This window comes from Macrobrachium rosenbergii, chromosome 55, assembly GCF_040412425.1.
Source record: "Macrobrachium rosenbergii isolate ZJJX-2024 chromosome 55, ASM4041242v1, whole genome shotgun sequence".
Lineage (NCBI taxonomy): Eukaryota > Metazoa > Arthropoda > Malacostraca > Decapoda > Palaemonidae > Macrobrachium > Macrobrachium rosenbergii.
The window spans coordinates 10,487,199-10,509,685 of record NC_089795.1 but is presented as its reverse complement, the minus strand read 5'-3'; the positions used below and the strand labels follow the sequence as shown (position 1 = coordinate 10,509,685).

At 42.7% G+C, this 22,487-nt stretch overlaps 1 protein-coding gene across 1 annotated transcript in view; it reads left to right on the top strand.

Annotated features, from left to right (window-relative positions):
- The window catches only part of LOC136835892 (zinc finger protein 501-like), a 58,869-nt gene extending 36,977 nt beyond the window's left edge, over positions 1-21,892 (top strand). The window contains exon 3 of the mRNA XM_067099742.1: positions 14,751-21,892. Within this exon, the coding sequence (XP_066955843.1) occupies positions 14,807-15,766 (960 nt within the window). The 5' untranslated portion in view covers positions 14,751-14,806 and the 3' untranslated portion in view covers positions 15,767-21,892. The remainder of the gene's footprint in view (positions 1-14,750) is intronic.
- The last annotated feature ends 595 nt before the right edge of the window (positions 21,893-22,487 follow it).

Below are 22,487 nucleotides of genomic sequence, written 5' to 3'. Positions count from 1 at the left end.
CATGCTCTGGGGATAGATGAAAAATAGGAATCTGTAAGGTCGATTTTAAAACCCGTATAGAAATACTTTCTTCAGGGCTGACTTGACTGTGGTAATAGTGGCGGAGCAAGGCCTTTTTCAAACAGTGATCTAAAGAAAGAAACTCCTAAATTAGTCGTCATGATTTTGGCTTCAGATGTTTTCAGGAAGGAGGCTAATTTTTTGACTGCTGAGTCATACTGTCTAAGAGTAGAATCTCTTTTATCTGATTCTAAAAACAGAGTGTTGACAGGGTCAATGTTCGCTCCTTTTTGGGCTGCGAATTTTATAAAGTCCATAAAACTAGGGCATTCTGAATTCTTGAGGAAGCTGACACAGTCTTGGTTTGTACTGTCTGGGTCAGTATGGGCTTGGGAATCAAGACTCCGCAATCCCAGTTCCTGAAGAAGAGGAAACCAATTGCTCTTGGCCAATAGGGGCTACTAGGGCTGGTTGACCTTTGAATGTCCTGAGTTTGTGTAATACTTTCAGCAGTAAATTTATTGGAGGGAACAGATAAATTTTCTCCCAATTGTTCCAATCTACTGTCATTGCGTCTGTGGCGTACGCCTGAGGGTCCAGGTTCGGGGCCACGTAACAGGGGAGCTTGAAGTTGCTCTCCGTCGCGAACAGATCCACTTGGAGGCCCGGAACCTGGCGGCAAATCCATTTGAAAGATTCCCCGTCCAGGGACCACTCCGTCTCCAATGGAGTAGCCCTGGACAGGGAATCCGCCACCACGTTCCGTACCCCCGCTAGGTGGGTGGCTGACAGGTGCCAGCCGTGCTTGTTCGCCAGGGAGAAGATAGCAACCATTACTTTGTTTACTCGACCTGATTTGGAGCCGCCCCTGTTGATGCAATGAACTACCACTGCGCTGTCCAATACCAGCCTGATATGAATCCGGTTGGGGCGGATTTTCTTCAGAGTTAGAAAAAGACCGCCATAGCTTCCAGGGTGTTTATATGGAACTGCTGAAACATTGTGGACCACGTTCCTTGTACTTTCTGTTTTGGTGAATATCCCCCAGCCGCTTAGGGAAGCGTCTGTGTGAATAACTAGTGCGGAGGGGGAAATTGAAGCGGAACTGTTTTGGACAGGCCTCTGACTGTGGTCCAAGGCCGCAGTCTTGTCTTTAAGATTCGAGGAATAGAGGAGACCTTGTCTCTGAGCTTGACATTGGCTCGACTCCGCCACACTCTGTTTATGTCTTTTAGTTTCGCTTTTAAGAGCAGGTCCGTCACTGAGGCAAATTGAAGAGACCCAAGGACTCTTTCTTGGGATCGGCGGGATGCCGATTGATTTTTGAGAAATTTCCTGGTGAGAGATGCTATCTCTTTCCTCTTGGGAGGCGGGAGAGATAACGTGTGAGAGGACAGATCCCACTGGAGACCCAGCCACTGAAACCGGGACTCGAGTCAGGCGGGACTTCTCTCTGTTCAGTTGAAAACCTAATGACTCCAGGAAGTTGATGACTATGGGCGTAGCCTTCTGACACTCCGGAACTGTTGGTGCCCAAATTATCCAATCGTCTAGATGCGCTGCTAGGGATATCCTCGAGACCGGAGTTGTTGCACTACCGTGTCCGCCAGCTTGGTGAATACCCTGGGCGCAATGTTTAGACCGAAGGGCATGACCCTGAAGGAGTAGGCTTGATTCCCGAGTCTGAAACCGAGGAACTGAGAGAAGTTCAGCGCAATCGGGACGTGATAATAAGCGTTTGAAAGATCGATAGAGGTGGTGACGGCTCCACGCGGAAGTAGAGTCCGTACCTGAGCTACCGTAAGCATGCGAAATTTGTCGCATTTTATGTAGAGATTTAGACGCGACAGATCCAGGATCACTCTTTGCTGATCGGAGTCTTTTTGGGAACAGTGAATAACCTGCCTTGAAACTTTAGGTGCCTTACTTTCTTTATTGCTTGTTTGTTGAGCAATTCTGTCACGTAATCCTGTAGGATTGATGTGGGTGGCTGGTAAAATCTGGTTAGAGGAGGAGGGTTCTTGATCCAGCTCCATCCTAGTCCTTTGGACACAATGCTGTGTGCCCAAGGGCTGAAGGTCCATTGGTCCCTGAACCAATACAGGCGACCACCTACCTGAGTTCTCTCAGTGGGAGGGAGCGGGTTTATTCCCTCTACCACGTCCAGGCCTTCCCCTTGGGGTGGTGTTGAGCTTTCCTCTATGAGGGGCTCTGCCTCTTCCCCCCCTTGCGACCCTATTAAGGCCGTGAAAGTATCCACGGCCCTCATAGGTGGGGTTGTACGCTGGCGAAGCAACATACGAGGGCGCAGCTGGTTGGACCAGCACATACTGTTGGGGGTGAGCCTTGGAGGTGGAAGGCTGTGCTACTGCCGAGACCGGGACGGCTTGAACTACCGCCTGATGGTGGGGCCTCTTATGCCTCCTGAAACGTTTGCCTCCTCTCGTCTGGGGGCCGCCAGATTCTGGGGTCTTGCGCTTGTAGGCAGAAATGCCCCAGCGAGAGTGCAGACTCTGGTTGGCCCTTGTAGCTTCGGCCATAACATTTGTGACCTCCTCTTCTGGGAAGAGGTTAGGCCCCCAGATCGAGCTTTTAACGAGCTTGTTAGGCTCGTGGCGGATAGTGGCATCGGCAAATATGAACTTCCTGCATTCCAGTCTGGCCATGATGAACTCGAACAGGTCAGACTGAAAGCCAGCTAGCAGGGACTTAGCCAAGACCTGAAAGAATGGCTCGTCGGCGCAGGGGAGACGGCAGTAGCTTCCATAAGGCAGACGGAGTTCAAGGACCGGGCTAACTTAGTCCGGGCATCAAACTCCGCCTTCAACAAAGATTCCGGCAGCTTGGGAGCTGCTCACTGAACTGTGAGGAAGCACAGAAGGGGTCCAGCTTCCCGACAGTGAAAGTGGGACGGGCGTCCACCCAGAACTCATCACTTCCTGGGAATACCAGGGAAGTGGGGTCTGTTTCCCTCAGCTGCGGTAACGGATTACCTTCAAAGCACGCTCGGGCCGTAGCCAGAGCGACTTTGTTCAAGCAGGGGTGGGCAGGTTGTCTCCCAGGGCGAACATTGTGAAGTTGCCCTTGAAAGGAGTCAACCGTATTTTCTGCCTGCCACTCCGTCAGAGTGCGCAGGAGAGCCGACTGAGCTTGGTCCCTAGGGACGATGACAGTCTCCCTAGGAACCTTATCCGACCGAATCCATGCTTCCTCCGTTAGTCTCACGAAGCCTGGGTAAGGGGGCAAGAGATAGGCAGGGAAGAACTCCAATTCCTCCAGCCGTCTCGTGCCAAGACCTTCAACCGTGAGTTTGCCATCATGTTGGATGGCACGGAGTGCGAAACGCCAAGGGTTACCGACATCGAACGGCGGGAGGTCCGCTGTGTCGGGGATAACATACTGGGGTTCGGCTGGGGGTGGGCGAGCCATTCCCGCCAGTATATTATCATGACTGGCCAACTTTTCGGAGATTTTACTGAATCTCGTATCTAAATCCTCCGTGAACTTCCTGAAAAGTTGGTTCGCAAAGGCCTCTGCGTCGAAAGCAGGCTGGCGAGGAGGGCTTGGTTTTGCAGCCCTCTTACTCGCGCCTTTGCCGGAGGAACCAGACTTGCTCCCGGAGGCTACAGGTGCTGAGACCTTAGCCTTCAACGGGGGGAAGGGCGATGCCTTCTTGGAGGACGAGGACTTATAGCCCTTCGCCTTCCATGAAGTCTTCAACTTCAACTTGGGGATAGCAGACGGAGCTCTATCACCCAAGGAGGAAGACTTCACAAAACCTGTGAAGGAAGAAACAGATGAAACTGGGGAGTCAAAAATAGGGGGGCCCGCCCCAACAACCTCACCTACCTCGCTACCTACCACCTGGTCCTGCTCGGTGTTCATCGGTTCCAGGTCTAAGTCTAAGGCGGCTACGTCCTCCGAGACCTCAGCGTAGAGGATATCCACTTGGGGTGGCTGGGTCGCATCCCGGATTTGCTGGATGATGGGGGTGGCAAGATCTTCTGGCACTGCGGCCGCCACCCGTGCGCCGGGGTAGAGCAGGTCCCTCAACTTAGCGTCGAGGACGTAGGGCTTCCCCGACGGAACATTCCTGCCAAACCCAGCCACCCAGGCCCGGAGGGATTCCAAGGCAGACTTCTTGGAAGACTCGTCCGCCTGCAAGAAAACCAACAATTAGCCAAGAACAAAAAAACAGTTCGGGAACCCCGTAAACAATATACAATATGAGGAGCGTAAAACGGAGGAAGACTGTCACTTACCGACTCATCCTGGACGGTTGCGCAGAGAGTGAAGCAAACCTCACAACCATCAGGGTGCCAAACTACCAGGTCGTCGAGTCGGACCGCACAACCAGCGTGGGTCCGGCACACACACGTGACCGTAGGGTTGTTGGAGGAAGCGGTACACCCGGCTCCTCACAGCGAACAGTCTGTAAGTAGAAAAAGTACATGAACCCACCACCCAAAGCAATCTAAAGCCCGGCAAGGCCGAAACTCGACTACAACCGAATACTCCGGCGGAGAAGAACTCCCTTATCATAAACTGGGCCAATAAGCTCTAAATTACACAGAGTGGAAGGTAAAGCTTCCAGACCCGGAATACTCCGGGAATGAAAGAATGAGACACCAGGAACTCACCACAAGGGCTGCCAGTAAAAATAACGGCGGAGCCCCGGTGTAGAACCGACTCACGTATATATATAATATAAAGGAAGGAGAGTACTCCGTTAGATAAACAGACTTATCTAAATATATCAATTCATAAATAATAACATTAAACAAGTGACGGTACAAGGGTAAATACTCCGGAGACCGGAGGGATCCGCTCCCCTTATATAATATAAATCCCTTCCTCACTTACTTCCCCGCCGGAGAAACAAGACGGGCAAGATGCTCGTATGTTTATAACATAAGCCGGAGCAATTATATTTTACCCTATCTACGTAACCCGACGGGGAGACGAGAGGTGTGGGATAGAGTGTCGAACACGTTCGAGCTAACGAACCACCAACACCAACACAGCGATGCTAGGGACTGTATGGGAGGGAGCGAATCCCTCTACCAAATGGAGGAGTCCCTGAACTCGGAGAAAACGCCATCTAGCGTCACCCGCGCGAGTAGAGCAAGGCTGGAGGGGAGGTGAGGGGGAGGGGGTGGAGTAGGGGAGAGAGGTAGGCTACCAAGAAGGGAACAGGAGACAGGGGAAAAACATATCACCCGCTCAACTGCACCCATACCTCCAAGAATAATGAAACTTGGGAGGGTAGCCTACTACTAAGGGAAGCTACCCAGCCCGATGCCCGACTCCTTCCTAGGCGAAGCCTAATAGGGACCTAACCTAGTATAGGCTAGGAAAAAGGGAGGAGGCGGAGGAGGAGGAGGAAGCAACAGGGAGAGAAATTTTGTGCCGAGAACCAACCGGGATCGAGAAGAGGGGGCAAGGAGGCGACTAGCCTAGAGGAAACACATCCAAAGAACTCTCTGTTCCCCCAAATGAAGGAAGAGAACTAAGGGGCTCACTCTGCCCACCAAAAAACGACCCCGGAGGAAACAGCAACCAAAACTCCCTCAACCTGATGATCTCCACACCCAGGGCAAGGGGATGGAAGCAAAACAAGCCTACTCCACTAAATAACCATCACACATAAAAAACGGGAACAAAAATGTGCTCAATAGGGTGCGTAGCCTACCTCGGGGAAGCGGTTAGATCTGAGGCTGCCGCCACCACGAGGAGGTAAACAACAAAATAAAATAAAATAAAAAGAGAGCACCATCTCCAAGAATAAAATAATTAGCCTAATAGAGACCAAAAATAAAAAGGAACCCAACCTTGGGGGGGGGTACCTGGACGGGGCATCACCCTCACAAAGGCCGACAGGCCAATGAAACGTAATTTCGTGAAACAAAAAAGGGGGGAACCACCGCAGGGAAACCACCAGGATGGGAACCAAGGGGCAAAAATCTATCTATAACGACAAGGAGACAACTCCAACAGAAAAGAACTGATGGAGTCGCCTCGCGGTCGACATGGCTGGCGGAGGACGCCGTGGCGTCATAAAAAGATCTCAATATTTATGAAAAGACGAGACCATAACAGCCAAAAAATAGAACAAAACCCCACAAGAAGATGGTACTTAACTTGGAGATGGTAAAGCTGCTCGATGACATGGCGTTGATGAAAATAATCCAAAAAAGGAAGACGAGCACACAAAAGAAATGAACGCAATCACGTGCTAGAAAATGGAATGAGGTAGGTGGCGCTGGTGTCGCCGTCCTGGCGGGTGTTGAGTGTAGGGGCTGTAACGGCTCACCGCTCTGTTCCGGGGGTTTTGATAAGGAGAGATCTTTCGAGTATGTTTCCGTGGTAGTGGTATTTCACTCACCCTTCCTTATACCGACGTCTTCCTAGAAGACGCTCGACTGGGGGTAGTAACCCCAGCTTTCCTGAAAGCTCTTTTTCTCTGGTATATCTAGCATTATTATACCTAGAAATTCGTGCTGTAATGGAATTTCACCGGCTGACACGGGACTGAACTCAGAAATGATATTTTTATGATAAAATAAAGTTTTGTACATACTTACCCGGCAGATATATACGATTAATGTCCCGCCCAGCCTCCCCTCAGGAGACAGGTGGAAGAGAAAATCTGATTAGAAAACGGGAATGGTTCCTATTCCCGCCACCCAGCGGCGGGAAAGGTAGATCACCTGACCTATCGGTTGCGTGTGCCACGAGATTTGAAATTCTGTCGGGAACGTCGGAGACTATAGCTAAGTATATATCTGCCGGGTAAGTATGTACAAAACTTTATTTTATCATAAAAATATCATTTTTATGGTACATGTATATGTTTATTGGTTTTGTATTATAAATAAATTTTTTACCTAATAATAAGTACTCATTTTCTGATAATAATAGTAATCATAATAATAATAATAATAACAGTAATAATAATAATACAGGTTGACCATCACTAATCCGGCATCACTGGGACCTGGAGGGTGCCGGATTAGCCATTTATTAGGCTAGAATACACGAAACCCAGTAGCTAAGCACCTCATTTTAGAATTAAAATATCCCATAAATCAGTACAAATTGGATAATAAAGAAAAGACAATTATCAAATACAGGTAGTGCTCGAGTTACGATAATTCGACTTACGATATTTTGAGTTTACGATTACGATGGGGTTAGCAATTAATACCGGTACGAAAATATTTAGGAAATATTTTTAGAATTCGCGCAGGCGCAGGCAGCAGGTACAATCAGGCAGCGAGAGAGACCAACTTACAATGGAAAAACGTCTTTTCCTCCATCTCTTTATTCCATCTGCTAGTTAAAAAAGTAATAGAGAATGATAAAAGTATTGTTAGTAACATTATACTCTTGCAAAAACGCGTACAGCCATAAACAACCGAACGGGAAAATGTTGTTTTGCTAATAATCGTACCGGATAACAACTGTTTTGCTTGTATTTCAGCCATCGTACGGTAATACAAAATTACCGTAGTTATGTTACAAATGACGTTAAGTACTGTACAATAGGACTGATATATTTTTTACACTATACCCTTATTCGCTTTGGAGAAAAGATCGGCAGGGAAATATACTGCTACAGTAACTTAAAGCCGTAAGTTGTAGCTGAAGCTGAGAAAACATTGTTCAAGGTGCTAATGACTATAAATTATCGTGCATCGGCAACATGGATGAAACTCGACCGTAAATAAAACTGGAGAGAATGTATTTTAATCAAAACTACTGGGCATGAAAGAATACAAATTACTACTGTTTTCACACCGATAAAAGATAAATACGTAAAGCTCGTATTATGATGAAATCAAGAGAAAGTAGCGAACGGAATCTTGATTTTTTTTTACGCAAAACAAAAATGGCCAGCCGTGATTCCCGCGAACGTCATATATTAACGAAAAAATAGCTAAATTAATTTCACAACGAAACGTATGTAAGTTATATTTCGACTTAAAACACTTCGTATAACGAAAAATATCCGTGTCCCAAATAAATAAAGTATCCATATTCATTTACGCTAACTAGAAGCAAGAAAAGTGCTTTGAACTTAGTTAAATGCGGCGAAATAAACACCGCGATACCGATTCCCAAAACAAAACATTGATCGCAATTTATAATACAATTGGAAACAATGTAGTAAAGCATAACTTTTTAAAAGATCCATGAAAAAGATACACATTTGTTATGTTGATGTTTGTATAATACTGTTAATATGTGAATAGAGTTCAGTATAATGTAGGCTAGGCTACCAGTTTGTTGATGCAGCACACTGCGCCACCAAATCGAAGCTGGCTGGCGGCGAGTTAGCGCAGCGACCGGGAAATTTGAAAATTAGTGCGGAAACATTGGAAATTACTCTAGCCGAAATTTGTGCCGGATTACTGATTGATCCGGACTACTGATTGCTGGATTAGTGATGGTCAACCTGTAATAATAATAATAATAATAATAATAATAAAACTGCAATTACAAAATTCATATGTGATATGTATTTTAAACAAACAAATATCTTTCCCTTCATCTTTTGTAAGTAGCTCGAAGGCAAAGCTGTCAGACATGTTGATTTAATATGGCAAGAAGGGGGAGTGTTGCTGATTAGGGGTCAAAGATTTCTCTCTCTCTCTCTCTCTCTCTTTCTCTTTCCATAATAATTCATAAATAATTTAACTTGATATTTCAAGTAAGGACAATCTCTCTCTCTCTCTCTCCCCACAATAATTGATAAATAGTTTCACTCTCTTAAGTAAGGACAACCCTCTCTCTCTCTCTCTCTCTCTCTCTCTCTCTCTCTCTCTCTCTCTCTCTCTCTCTCTCTCTCTCTCTCTCTCTCTCTCTCTCTCTCTCATAGTTAGCGCTCACACATTTTTACAACTTATTATTTCTCTGTGTGTCTTTACTTGTACTGTAGTTAGTTTAAAGTGACCTAATTTTACCTGTATTGCCTACAAAGTGTAAATGCGCTAGTGTGGCAAATAGGTTGTAAAACGTAGACGTAATAGCTGAGAGCTGTATTAGTCCAAATAAAAAAAACACTGTTTGTTCATGAAAAAGCATTTCAGAACAAAAAGAAAGAGATGTAGATTAAAGAAGTTATTAAAAAGAGGTTGAGAAGACTTCTAAAAATAGATCGCTTGGAAGGGGAGAGACAGAAATTGTCTTCCAACTCTCTATTTTTATGTCAACCATTTATTTCTTTTTTTAAAGGTAATGTATTAAGCTAACTTTTAAATGAAATTACAGTAACCTTAATTTCATTTAAAAGTTAGCTTAATAATTTGGGAGCGTGATTAGGGTCATATTTAGTGTTTAAACTTTAGAAATAAGCATTTATTAGGATTTTTAGAAACCATGCCAAACTTACGCAAAAATTCGCCGTGCGCAAGGGTTTCTGAAACCTAACCTTGCATAAGTTCGGGGTATGACTGTACTTGATATCCTAGGCCTGAGTGTCGACGACTTAATTAGTGCTGGCTTGACCAAGAAGAAGTGTCCAGGAACACGATTTCTTTCCGGCTTCATGAGGTAATCAAGCGAGCATACTGTGCATCTAATGAGCTAGCCAGGAGTACGTTCCGAGTAAGACCTCACGAGGTTAGGAACACTGGTCTGTCCCAAGCACTCCAAAAGAACCTGTCAGTTCTACAGTACAGGTATTAAGGGTGAGAGTTTGGTCTCAGTAATCCACATTCACTTCCATCTACCTTTGGGATGTTGCCCACAAGTCCTTGGACACCTTTTTCTTAGCTCTTGTGGTGGCTGCTCATCAAGCTGTGTAGCCCACCTTGCTCACGTAGAGGGGCAGGCAGCGTCTCGCCTAAGGTGTACGATAGTGAAGAGAGAATGTGAGTGAGTGACTGGCTTCCTCTTTTCTGTTTTACCTTTCCTCTCTTTTAGAAGGGAGGCAGGTGACGAACCGTCACGTGCTGGACTGGTGTGTCGTGCAGGTGAGCCTACAAGGGAGGCAGGTGACAAACCGTCACGTGCTGGACTGGTGTGTCAGGTGACGAACCGTCACGTGCTGGACTGGTGTGTCGTGCAGGTGAGCCTACAAGGGAGGCAGGTGACGAACCGTCACGTGCTGGACTGGTGTGTCGTGCAGGTGAGCCTACAAGGGAGGCAGGTGACGAACCGTCACATGCTGGACTGGTGTCGTCGAGGCAGGTGACGTCAACCTGGTCCACGTGCTGGACTGATGTGTCGTCGTGCAGGTGAGCCTTCAAGGGAGGCAGGTGACGAACCGTCACATGCTGGACTGGTGTGTGCAGGTGCAGGTGACGAACCGCGCAGGTGAGCCTCACGTGCTGGACTGATTTGTCGTGCAGGTGAGCCTACAAGGGAGGCAGGTGGACGAACCGTCCGCGTGCTGCCGTGCAGGTGTGCTGGACAGGTGGTGTGTCGTGCAGGTGAGCCTTCAAGGGAGGCAGGTGACGAACCGTCACGTGCTGGACTGGTGTGTCGTGCAGGTGAGCCTTCAAGGGAGGCAGGTGACGAACTGTCACATGCTGGACTGGTGTGTCAGGTGCAAGGGAGGCAGGTGACGAACCGTCACGTGCTGGACTGATGTGTCGTGCAGGTGAGCCTACAAGGGAGGCAGGTGACGAACCGTCACATGCTGGACTGGTGTGTCGTGCAGGTGACGAACCGTCACGTGCTGGACTGATTTGTCGTGCAGGTGAGCCTACAAGGGAGGCAGGTGACGAACCGTCACGTGCTGGACTGGTGTGTCGTGCAGGTGAGCCTACATAACTGAGTACCCTGTCTATAATCTAGAGTAGATTATTAGATACGAGTCCTCCCCCCCCCTCTCTAGCAAGGGGAGAGAGGGGCTGACAACAAAACAAACTTGTTGGTTATTTTAGCCTTTTACTGTCTCCGACCCCATAGATTTGGGACTACCTTGACTTGGTGGGGGGGGGGCGGCTCTTGAACCCCAGGAATCTGTTCCTGGATTTGAGTCCAAGAGTCCATTATATATTTCTTTGAATTAATTTTTGTGGAATTTTCCACTTTTGCTAAAATTTATTGGACCTGATAATTAGGAAAAGATACCATAACTGGGATTGGGTTTATATCCGATGCTGAATAGTGGCAACTGTGGTAGGACCATCAGCTGCCCGATAATGTTCGGACCTGAGTGACATCAGGCGGAGCTATTCTTTAGGGCTAGACCATGGATTCCAGGGGAGTCTGGTTCTAGGGATAGGACTCTCGGCAAAATATTGAAATATGTTGGATCCCTGCCCATGTAGGGATTAAGGGAAATGAAGAGGCCGATAAAGCAGCTAAAGAAGCAGTTCACATGACAAGAGCAAATGTAGACATCCCTATTAGTGACTGTATGAGATATATAAAAACAACCAATGTAAGTAAATGGCAAAATGTATGGAATGAAGAACCGGTAGATAATAAATTAAATAAAATCCAGTGTTGGAAAATGGAGTTCATCGTATCAGAGAGAGAGAGACACACAAGTAATTCTGACGCGTCTTCGAATAGGCCATACTCGTTTGACACACGGACACTTAATGAACAGTCAGTCCATGTGGCCCTCCTCCCAAATGCCCAGACTGCAAAGTGTTGACAACAGTCAAACTTGTATTATGTGAATGTCCAAAATATAACCTGCAAATAGATCGACGAAAGAAATTTTGTCAGAATCTCCTACATTTTCAGTAATACCAGTTTTAATGTTCATGAGGAGCTGTGATTTAATTGATAAAATATAAAAAGTAAATAATAGAAATACAAAAACCCTTGGGGGTTCTAATAAATTTTAAAACAACTAAATTTGAAAATTTTAATCAATTTGTTTTAAATTTTAATATACCTTTTTAGCGAGTGTATATGGAAACGTGAGTATAAATGTATTTATTGTATGAGTGTGTTCTAGTATGAGAGCTTGTGCCTTGTGCCTTTGTGCAGTTTTTAATTTTATTTTCATTCATTCATCCAAATCCTTCAGGCCAGCACTATGAGAGCTGATAGTCATCTCGGTGTTCTGGTTAAACTGTTTTAATGATAATGATGATAATACTGTCTCCGACACTTTGGGTTCATCCAAGCCATTTTTGAAATAGTGACATAACTCGTTCATTCAAAAGGCCCAGAAATATGGCAGTTGAACATTCCATATGTTCAACAGATTAGAGGCACAGGACTCCTTCCTCAGCTCTTCGAGACCAGGAAGAGAGGCCCAGGTAAGCAGAACTACCAGTCGGTTCAGAGATTTACCCAGACTCCACCCACCAAAGAGTAAGTCTCCTATGTAAAGAACGAAGGGTTCTATTTGTGTAGGAACAGATTACAAATTTTTACAAGTAATTTGTATTTTTCCCAACATGCAAACTTAATATTCTTTCCATTTATGGCCCACCTCAGGCACCCCTCATTCTGATACCTGGACCGAAAGGCAAAGTGGAGTGCGGACCAACGAGTGGGCAGGTTTTTAACTTTGTTTGAAAGTTTGGTAAAGACATTCAGGTTTGTATGTACAAATTACTTTAAAAATTTGTAGTTCTGAGAAGATTTTTACTGCATTTTTTTTTTTATTTACATCGTATTTCCAGTGTTAATACAGGATTTTTGATACTGAAGAAAAAAGATCAGATATTGAAAATATTTGACAATAAATAATGTAATGTAAGATATGACAGCTTGCGTTAATGACTGAATATTTTGTTGGCCACTACATAACATTTTTAAGTTAGAAATAGTTTGTGATGCTAAAAAGTGTAGTTGGTCTTATGAAATATTTTGGTTTTTAACTGATATAATTGTGTTTTATGTCTGTGTCAGATTGATTCCTTTGTGGTGTGAGCAGTCTTGTTCTCTATAAGAATATTTGATATGGAATATCATTGAAAACAGGCTGAAAATGAGCTAGGATTATCTTGAACTTGCAAGAGACGTGGGTGCAACCTACCATTCAGTGAGGTATAGTAGATAGAGTGATAACATGAATGCAAATTGTTTACTTCAGTGCTTCCTCTCATTCCAGCAATTTCACAATCTGAAGGTTTGGTGATACAGTAGTTGGTTCATTTTGAGAGCTTTTCTTAGGTGAAACTGAATTCATACTGGAGAGAGACCATAACCTTGCACTGAATGCCAGAGTACTTGTACTCACTTAATTCATCTCAACACTGGCATGAGAATTCATACTGGAGAGAAACCATCCACTTGTTCTGAGTGTTGAAATGTTATACACGTTTGAATAGCTTGAAATTACACATGAAGATTCATGCTGGAGAAAGGCCTTTCACTTGCAGTGAATGCCAAAAAGGTTTTTATCATTCCTCTCCTCTCAAAGTACATATGAGAACCCATACTGGAGAGAAGCAGCCATTCACGTAAGCTGAAGGAGTTATTCTCTATCCCATCTTCTCAAAAGGCACATGAAAACTCATGCTAGATAGAAATTATTTGTATGCACTGGGTGTCCAAGTAGCCTTTGTATTAGAACCACCTCAAAATGCACATGCAGTTCGTATAAGAAAAAAGCCATTCTTCTGTAAATAGATTTATAATACAGTAATACCTTGATCTTACGTGCTTTGAGTTGCACAAATTCACAGACTCACGAGCTTTTCATTGGAACCTAACTAATTGGCATACACGATTTTTTTCACAGACACACGACATTTGCGAAATCCTCAAGAAACCTTGCAGAAGTGTTTATGTTTAATTTTGAAGTAATTTATAAGTTTTCATGCTTTTATGTGTAAAATTGGTATGAAAAATTGTGTATTATTTTTTTGGTACATAAATATGATAAAAAAAGGTAATTATAGTACATACAGTTAGTGTAGAGTACTTTTACAAGGAGTGATACCCATTTGCAAAGTTACTGCAGTTTTCAAACATTACCCCTGCAGAAAGTGTTTGTTCAATTTTTGAAGTACAGTAATTTGCTGTACAAGTTTTCATGTATTTCAGCATAAAGTTAATGTGAAAAATTTGTTTTTATATTTTTGTACATAAATGATACAAAGGTAATGTACAGTAAAGTTTACTTCTGTACAAGATATGATACCCATTCACAAAGTTACGTACTTTTAGATGTGATACTCCTGTAGAAGTATGTATGTTTAATACCCATTAAGATACTGTGCACTAATTTTACGTCAACTGTTTATTTCTTTTTTGAGGGTAATGTATTAAGGTAACTTTTAAGTGAAATTAACTTTAATTTCATTTAAAGGTACCTTAATGCTGTACTTTGGGAGCATGATTTGGGTCATATTTTATGTTTAAATTCTAGAAATAAGTATTTATTAGCATTTTTCGTGACTGTACCAAACTTACGCGAATCATCCTCTAACACTAGGGGTTCTGGACCCTAACCTTGTATAAGTTCGAGGTATTACTGTACTCCCAACTCATGAAAGAAAGATGCTGCTGTTCATTCGATTTTCAAAATTGAAGGCGGGAATTTTTGGTAAAGGCAAAAGCCGCTGGATGAATTGTCAACCAACTTAGGCCTGAATAAATTTGTCGATTCCAAACAGAATGCTTGGCTGTTCTATTTCTTTTGAGACAAATTGTGTCCAAATGATCATTGCGTTGTGATATGTGTTTTCCCAGAGGATGCTTATTTTAGAGTTGAAATAGGCACATACTGCAAAACATGAAATTATTTTGAATTTCTCATTGTGTGTTCGTTTTGAATGGTACTATTCAGAACATGTTTATCTCAGATTTTTTTTATTTTATTTCAGAGTATTCCAAAGGGAGGAAAATTCCAACAGTTCCTAGCTAGGATTGAGTACGGTAAATGGAACATCCTGTGGAAATGCTGTTAATCAAAGAAGAGGAGAATTTGGAGGAGGATCTTTTTGAAAACACCGATGAAGACTCTTTATTTGTAGATCCCTTAGAAGTCAAGGCAGAACCAGAAGTTTTTAACTATAGTGAATTTGTTATGAACTGTTCATCCCAATCTAGTAAGTACGAGGACAGCTCTCCAAGCTGCGATGATGAAAGCGGAAAGATGTGTATTGCAGAAGAAAAGATACGTTTGGGTAGAACAGAAGTGTTTTCAAAGAGAAGCAACAGAGCAGGGAAGCAACTAACTTGTGCTGAATGCCAAAAGACATTTTCAAAGATGAGCCACCTGAAATCCCACATGAGAACTCATACGGGAGAGAAGCCATTCACTTGCTCGATATGTCAAAGGTGTTTTTCTTATCAAAGTGATCTGAAAAATCACATGAGAACTCATACGGGAGAGAAACCAGTTGCTTGCTCCATATGTCAAAGAAGTTTTTCTGAATCAAGTTATCTCATAAAACACATGAGAACTCATACAGGAGATAAACCTTATAGATGCTCTGTATGTCAAAAAAGTTTTTCATTCTCAAGTGATCTCACAAAACATATGAGAACTCATACGGGAGAGAAACCATATACTTGCTCTACATGCCAAAGAAGTTTTTCTGATTCAAGTGCTCTCACAAAACACATGAGAACTCATACAGGAGAGAAACCGTATACTTGCTCTACATGTCAAAGAAGTTTTTCTGATTCAAGTACTCTTACAAAACACATGGGAACTCATACAGGGGAGAAACCACATACTTGCTCGATATGTCAACGAAGTTTTTATCGTCAAAGTAATCTCAGAACACACATGAGAACTCATACAGGAGAGAAACCATTTACTTGCTCCATATGTCAAAGAAGTCTTTCCTGCCAAAGTAATCTCAAAAGACACATGAGAACTCACACAGGATAGAAACCATTCACTTGCTCTGTACAGTATGTCAAAGAAGTTTTTCCTGCTTCAAGTCATCTCAAAATATGAGAATTCATGTGTAACTGAAACTGTATATACTTAATCTTTGTCCAAGTAGTATTGCTAATTCTGAAATTCTCAAAGTACACATTGGAAATCATTGTAGAGAGAGGACATTCTCCAGTCCTAATGTCAAAAATGTTGGACAGTTTCAATTACCTTGAGATGACTCATGAAAATTCATAATATTTAGAGGGCAATGAAATGTACTGAATGCCAAAAAGGTTTTTAGTATTCTTTTGCTCTCAAAAACCTTATGAGAATCCATATTGGAGAGGAGCCATTCACGTCTCATGAATTAGTCCATGAACCAGACTGAATTTGAGTACCAACTTAGTGAACAGATCCAATCAACTTTTCTTACTCAGCCACATATTTAAAGTACCCAAAAACAGGGCTTGGACATTTCAAGTTGGTAGCTTAGTGCCCCAGTGGCGGGCATATTTTAAAATGGCTGCCATTTTCAAGCTTTATGGAATGTGTTCAGAAATTTAGCCAGAACTCTGCACCATATCAAGCAGTTTTTTGGATTTACCCTCAATTTACTCAGAATTGAATTCCATTTTACTCAGAATTGAATTCCACAGATACTCATGTATAATTTATGTAACTTTATTGCTTTCCTCTTCATAAATGAAAGTTTTTTGTCAAATAATGCAATTTTTTACCATTTTTTTTCACACTCATCGAAGGAATTTGCAGTAACTTAGTGGAATGGCACCATATGATGAATTATGTTCATGAAATATCTACAAAGATTCACACAGCACCTTTATACAACAAAAATTTATATTGTTACCATTCACATGTCTCAGGGATGCACATTCGAGGCAATACCTATCACACCTGTATGGTTAAGTTTATCCTGAAAACCGAAAGTCGGTGCAGAAAACAAATTGCACTGACTACTCAGCATGTCACTTAAATACAATGAGCCACAATGTACTACATTGAAAAGCATTCAAAATGGCATTAAACATATGTAGCCTTGTAACTGCCAATGGCCCCTATAGAATATCTACTCATCATCAGAGTCACTTTTGTCCATTCCCTGAACCATTTTCTAAGCGGTCATCCTCTCTCTTATTGTCGCAGTCCTGCAATCTACAGGCCGGTGTACAGGATAATTCACTGTCAATGCATAGACAACTGCCAGCTTTGCATGGTCTCACACATTTGCAGGACGTCAATGAAAGCACAATGTTGGGTGGTGGTGCTCTGGTTAGCCATTCAGTGCCAATTTGCCCTTCTCCATCCACTTTCCATCCATGTCCATGTTTTGCATCTGGAATCATTGGCAAGTTTTCAAGGCTTCATCTCCAAATAGCTGCTTGGTAATTTGCCCAATTAGTGTGCTGTTGGTGAGCGTCCTTACAAGGGGGCAGTTGTCCTGAAGACACGTCACTTCTCATCCAGAATATTTCATACCTCAAGTCATTTACCGTTGTGCTCTTTGCGCTGCACAAATACATACTTTAGGCAAATTTTTCCAGATTGGAAAATAGTTCATCTGCAACACTCCACTCTCTCCCTAGAAGAGCGAATGTATCATTTGAACGAATCAAGTCAACTGCTGTGATCTTCCCCTGGCCAGAAAAAGCACTTACTTAGTCACAGCCAGTCCAAGCATGCACACCCAACAAAGCAGTGCAAACATCCCTGCCAACGATGGTTGCCAATATAGAGATATCAATTATTATGATTTGGTTCTTCTTTCCTCGTCTCAAGGGTGAGTGCCCACCTATCTCGGCTTCAAGAGCTAGAAGCATCATAAACATGTCAGTACCTTCCGAAATGACTATCACATGACTGTGTGCGCCTGCTACATGCTTTGCATGGAGTACCAGTCTTGTGTCCACTTCCTCATGTGAGGATGTCAGCTCTGGAACTTCTCTCACATCATCCTTTGTAATTTTGAAACTGTTCTGCAAGAGTTACAATTAATGTAATTCCACCAAGACTTTGTCTCACCTCTTCCTCCTTCCAGCTTTCTGCTAGAAACCATGTCAGTCTATTCTTGCTTTCCATGTTTGCAATAAGGTGTTTCCAATTCTTAATTCGGTGTCCTGACTTCATATTACGGAAAGCAGGGTATCTTTGGCCCCTCAGTTAACCCTTTCAGCATTCTTAATTGAATGGTGAGTGTAGACATTGAAGATTACATCAACTCGCTGGCTTCTGCAGCCGTGGTTCAGAATGCTTTTGAAGGTCCTCTCAGAAACTTCTCCAAATGTACAATTTTCTCCGTGAATCTTCTGCACTATTTCCATAGCATCAATGATTGCTGCCCTCGGACCACTTGGTAAGTCAACAAATGCAATTTGCTTTTCTAGATGTGAACTGAGTTTTGCTTTTGCAGTCTTCTTAAGTGTTCCATCAGCATTAACCAGAGCCCAAGGTTTGGGACCAAGAGGATAACATAAGACCTCTTTCATGTCTAGTTCCCTACTTTGTGCTGTCAGCAGCATGTGGCCAAAGACACGATTAGCTGCCTTTAATATAATTTCTTTGTCGGTTCCTTTGATTAAGGTTCCTTTCTTCAGGCTGCTGAATGTTTTGAAATTGAGCTTTTTGGTGGGATCATAAAACCCAGTACTTTCCACCAGTTTCACTTGCTGTGCAGCATAAGCTGCTTCCCCCTTTTCATGAGCCTTCAGGAAGTCTGTCACCACCTCGGGGTGGCACCAGGCCAGTTGAAATGCTCAAAAGGTCAGTAGGTTCACTGCAAAATGGATTGGTCCAAGTGTTCTCAAGCAATTCAAGAATAGATGATACATCACTCTCATCTCGTTTTATACGGAATGTTTGGAGATCTGAGTGGCCAAACTGTTGCTTCTGTATTGCGATAAGATCTCAAAGTCTTCCCAAAGCCTCTGCTCTGTGCTCTGCCATTAAATAGTACCTAGAGACTCCACTTGGCTTGAAGCTGAAGCCCTTTGTTCTGCCACTGGTCTGCGTATCCTTGTGTACAGTCTCTTCAAGTGTCTGGTCCATAGGGAGTCATCCAAATGGATTTGATTCGCCCGGCTGCACAGAGAATCCCCCATTCAGAAAATGCTTGTGAAGTTCCTGTGCAGTACTCGCTAAAGATACCATCTGCAAGAAATATACTGGAATATACCGAGCACAGTTTGTTTTATGTGCAGCAAAACAATAAGGTATCATTTTCCACATGCTGACCAGGTGGAGGTACCAGTCACCCTCCTGATCTGCTCGTATTACTCCAAGGAGAATTTCAACCAAATCCCAATACATCACCCAGAATGAAGCTAGTTGTCCACTTTTGCTTTGCAACTTATCCCTGTACATAATAAAATGGTCCAAAATTCTCCTGCATCTTTCATCATTTAGAAAAGATGCCTGCATTGCTTCACATGCATTTTCATGCACATCGTTTACCAGTCTCAAGGTTTTAAAAATGGCCCATGCAAGCCTCATCAAAGCTTTGTATATCAGCTTGTGAAGTCTCACTCCCCTGTTGCACTGTTTGCCATCTAATACTTTGTCAATTGACCCCTCAGCTTTGACCCCTGATTCTACCGCCAAGTCTCAGAGCCCAGTGTCACAGAATAACTAGCCAATAACTGATGGCAAGTTACAAATGATATGAAAACTTCCCCTCATTGGGATGGTTGTTTCAAACTTGAGCTGATGATTCCAGGCAACCTCTGTCTGCTTTGCATAAAGTGCCTGATCAGCAACAATAGCAGTCTCTTCTAGTGACAAAGTTTCTTGAATGGAAAGTACATTGCAAAGAATTTCCTGTGCCATTGAAATTTTGCTGCTGGGGTATTTATGGTGGTTAAATAGCCAACTTTGTCTGCTTTGACTCTAACCAGATCCATATTGAATCCTGTCCAGGAACTTATATTTTGGTGTGAAGACTCATGCCAGCGAACTAAGTTCCAGAGGAGATTGCGTTGAGATGAACTTCTCGCAGCATCCTCAAACTGTAGTGAAAGATTTGGTACTCTCAGAGGAGGCGGTGAGTCTTTCTTTGCTGAAATGTAGAGTGGCAGAGGTTCCAAGTTTGCCTCGACTTTGTGCCTTTTAGCTTTCTTGTTCAAAACTGGTACTGGTACTCTCTCTGGTGCATAAGATGAAACTGCAGGTTGCATAATAATGCCATTCACAAGATGTGAAGTTCCTGCACCACTCAATGTTTCTTCCAGAGCATCAGTGTTTATCATATGCAAGCACTATAAGGATTAAAGGATGTGTCCCTAGAGGGAGTAGTGGAGTCCCTTCGTCAACATTGCTCAGCTTCTTGATGCAAAGTGCTGTATCAATCTATCCTAGGTGACTATAAGAGCACCCATGACCAAGTCAATTTAAAATGTGAATTAGTTCAACATTCCCAGGTAGAGTCTTGATTACCCAAGGCAGGAGGACATGTTTTGGCATGATGACCTAGGCACTGGTTACAGCATACAGAATATCCTGACCAATAGATCATGCCAATCTGTTGATTCAATCAGATGGCAATGCCTCTTTGTCACCAATGAGTATCTGCAAAAAGTGAGTGAGGCACGTTGGTAGGATGACATGTTTCTCTATCAGTTCATCAGGTTTTGGAGGCCAAGTCTTTTCTTCGTCTCATTTTTCACCTGATTGTGCAATACAGCAGCTGTTTGAATGATCAGCTGTTCATATTTTTGCCCTTGACTCAGTTCTGCCAAGTCACTTTTCAAGTCTAGATAATCACAAGCAATAGTGTTTATAGTGTCTGTGGACGAATGTAAACCCTTCGTTTATGTGCAAAAAAATGCAAGCTGTCGCCAGATTCTGTCTGAGATGATTCTTTGTTGAATCACTAACTTCCACACTCTTTTCAATTAGATTCTAGTTTTGATGTAAGATCTGTAAGGGGAATTATACGTTGTTTTGAGAACAGATCACCGTGAATGTGTACAAGTCGATCAGAGCACCATCAACTTCACTTTTGTAGGGATTTTCAGATTGTTCATTCCTTTCGTAAATGGCAGGTTGTTGTTTCAAGTATGGTTTATAGCAAGAGGCATTGTATTGGGCCTCAGCTTCCACAATATCCCTTGAAACAAGTGACAAAATCCTTCCATCTGATTTAAGGGTTGCAACATCTCAAATTCGTAAATCAGTGTGCAGAGCCACAGCTTGAGCTAATTTTTCCTGACTTTTAGAACCTTTTCTGTATTTTGGTTTCTTCTCACAAAACATACAAATCTTTTCATATACACGAGGTGATGTATCTGATGTCCTCTGGCATTTTGACTGTCTCAGTTCTTCACCCTTTTGTTCATTTGTGTCATTCTTTACACTTTTGTTCATTTTTGTCAGAATAAGCCCCTAGTTTTACAGGCGCTTTTTTATGTGTGAAGTCTGATCTACAACTACTATGGTACAGAATGTCTGGAAGTTCGGTCATATGATCACAGGCAAGTTTCAATATTGGTTCAAACTGTCAAACTTTTGCTGCTTCATAGAGTGTTTTCCAAGAGGAAGCAACAGTCAATCGAACAAGTTCATCGGGCAAAGCCAGCCCACCACATATAATGCACGGAACTTCCTCTGTGAACTACACCAGAGTATCTAGATAGTTTAATTCTGAGTAAAACAATAGTAACCTCATGAAAACTGGAAGATTTTGAGTAAAGTTATGGCCAAATAACTGAGCCCATACCATACAGCTTGAAAACAGTGCCCATTTTTTAAGATGGCAGCCATTCGGGCACTAAGCTACCGTCCTGAAACGTCCAAGCCCCACTTATGGATACTTTAGGCATTGGACTAAAAATCATAATTGGATTTGTTCGCTAATGTGGTCGTCTAATGCCAAATTTTGAGGTCTGGCTCATGGACTAAATACTAAAGGAGATATTTTGAATCGAGGTGTCTTAAAAGTTGAGTGAAAACTCATACTAGAAAGAAGTCATAATACTGTATATGCACTTGGTTCCCAAGAAGGTTTTTTCAATAGGTCCATCACAGAATGAATGCGTTGTTGTTATTAATATTATTATTATTTCGCTAAATGAAACCTGCTCACATGGAACAAGCACACAGGGGCCATTGACTTGTAATTCAAGCTTCCAAAGAATGTTGGTGTCAACCTCCCACCTCAGATCCCACACTGCAGCAGTAACTGATCATGGTACAGAGAAAGTTATTTTTTCATCGCCTTGGGGGAATGTCATTCTTTCACACAATGTTAAAACAGTTTTTCTCTTGTAGATTCACAACATATGTGAGAACCCATAAAGGATAGAGATATTGTTCTTTTACACTGTGTATTATATTTTTGTCTAGTAACCTCCAAATTACAGTCATTGGTTCTGAATGCCAAAATAGTGTTTCCAGGTGTCAAAATGCATAAGCAAAGTCACCCATCAAAGATGATGTTCAGTTGTACCGACAGTTGTTAATTTTTTACCACCCCAATGTAAGCATTGGATGTGGAGATAATTATGTGAACTTATCTGCAAAATCTTTAAAACAAAAACAACAGCAACCTTAAGCACTATAAAAAGTAAAAACCATATTTATATTTTTAGAATCCAGTTAATTTTTACAGGGAAGTTATTCTGGTTCTGTTATAGACGGTGCAGTTGAGAGCATTTGTTTACTCTATTTTATTTTATTTCTGAGTATTCCTAACAGGAAAATTTCATAGAGCCTAACTAGG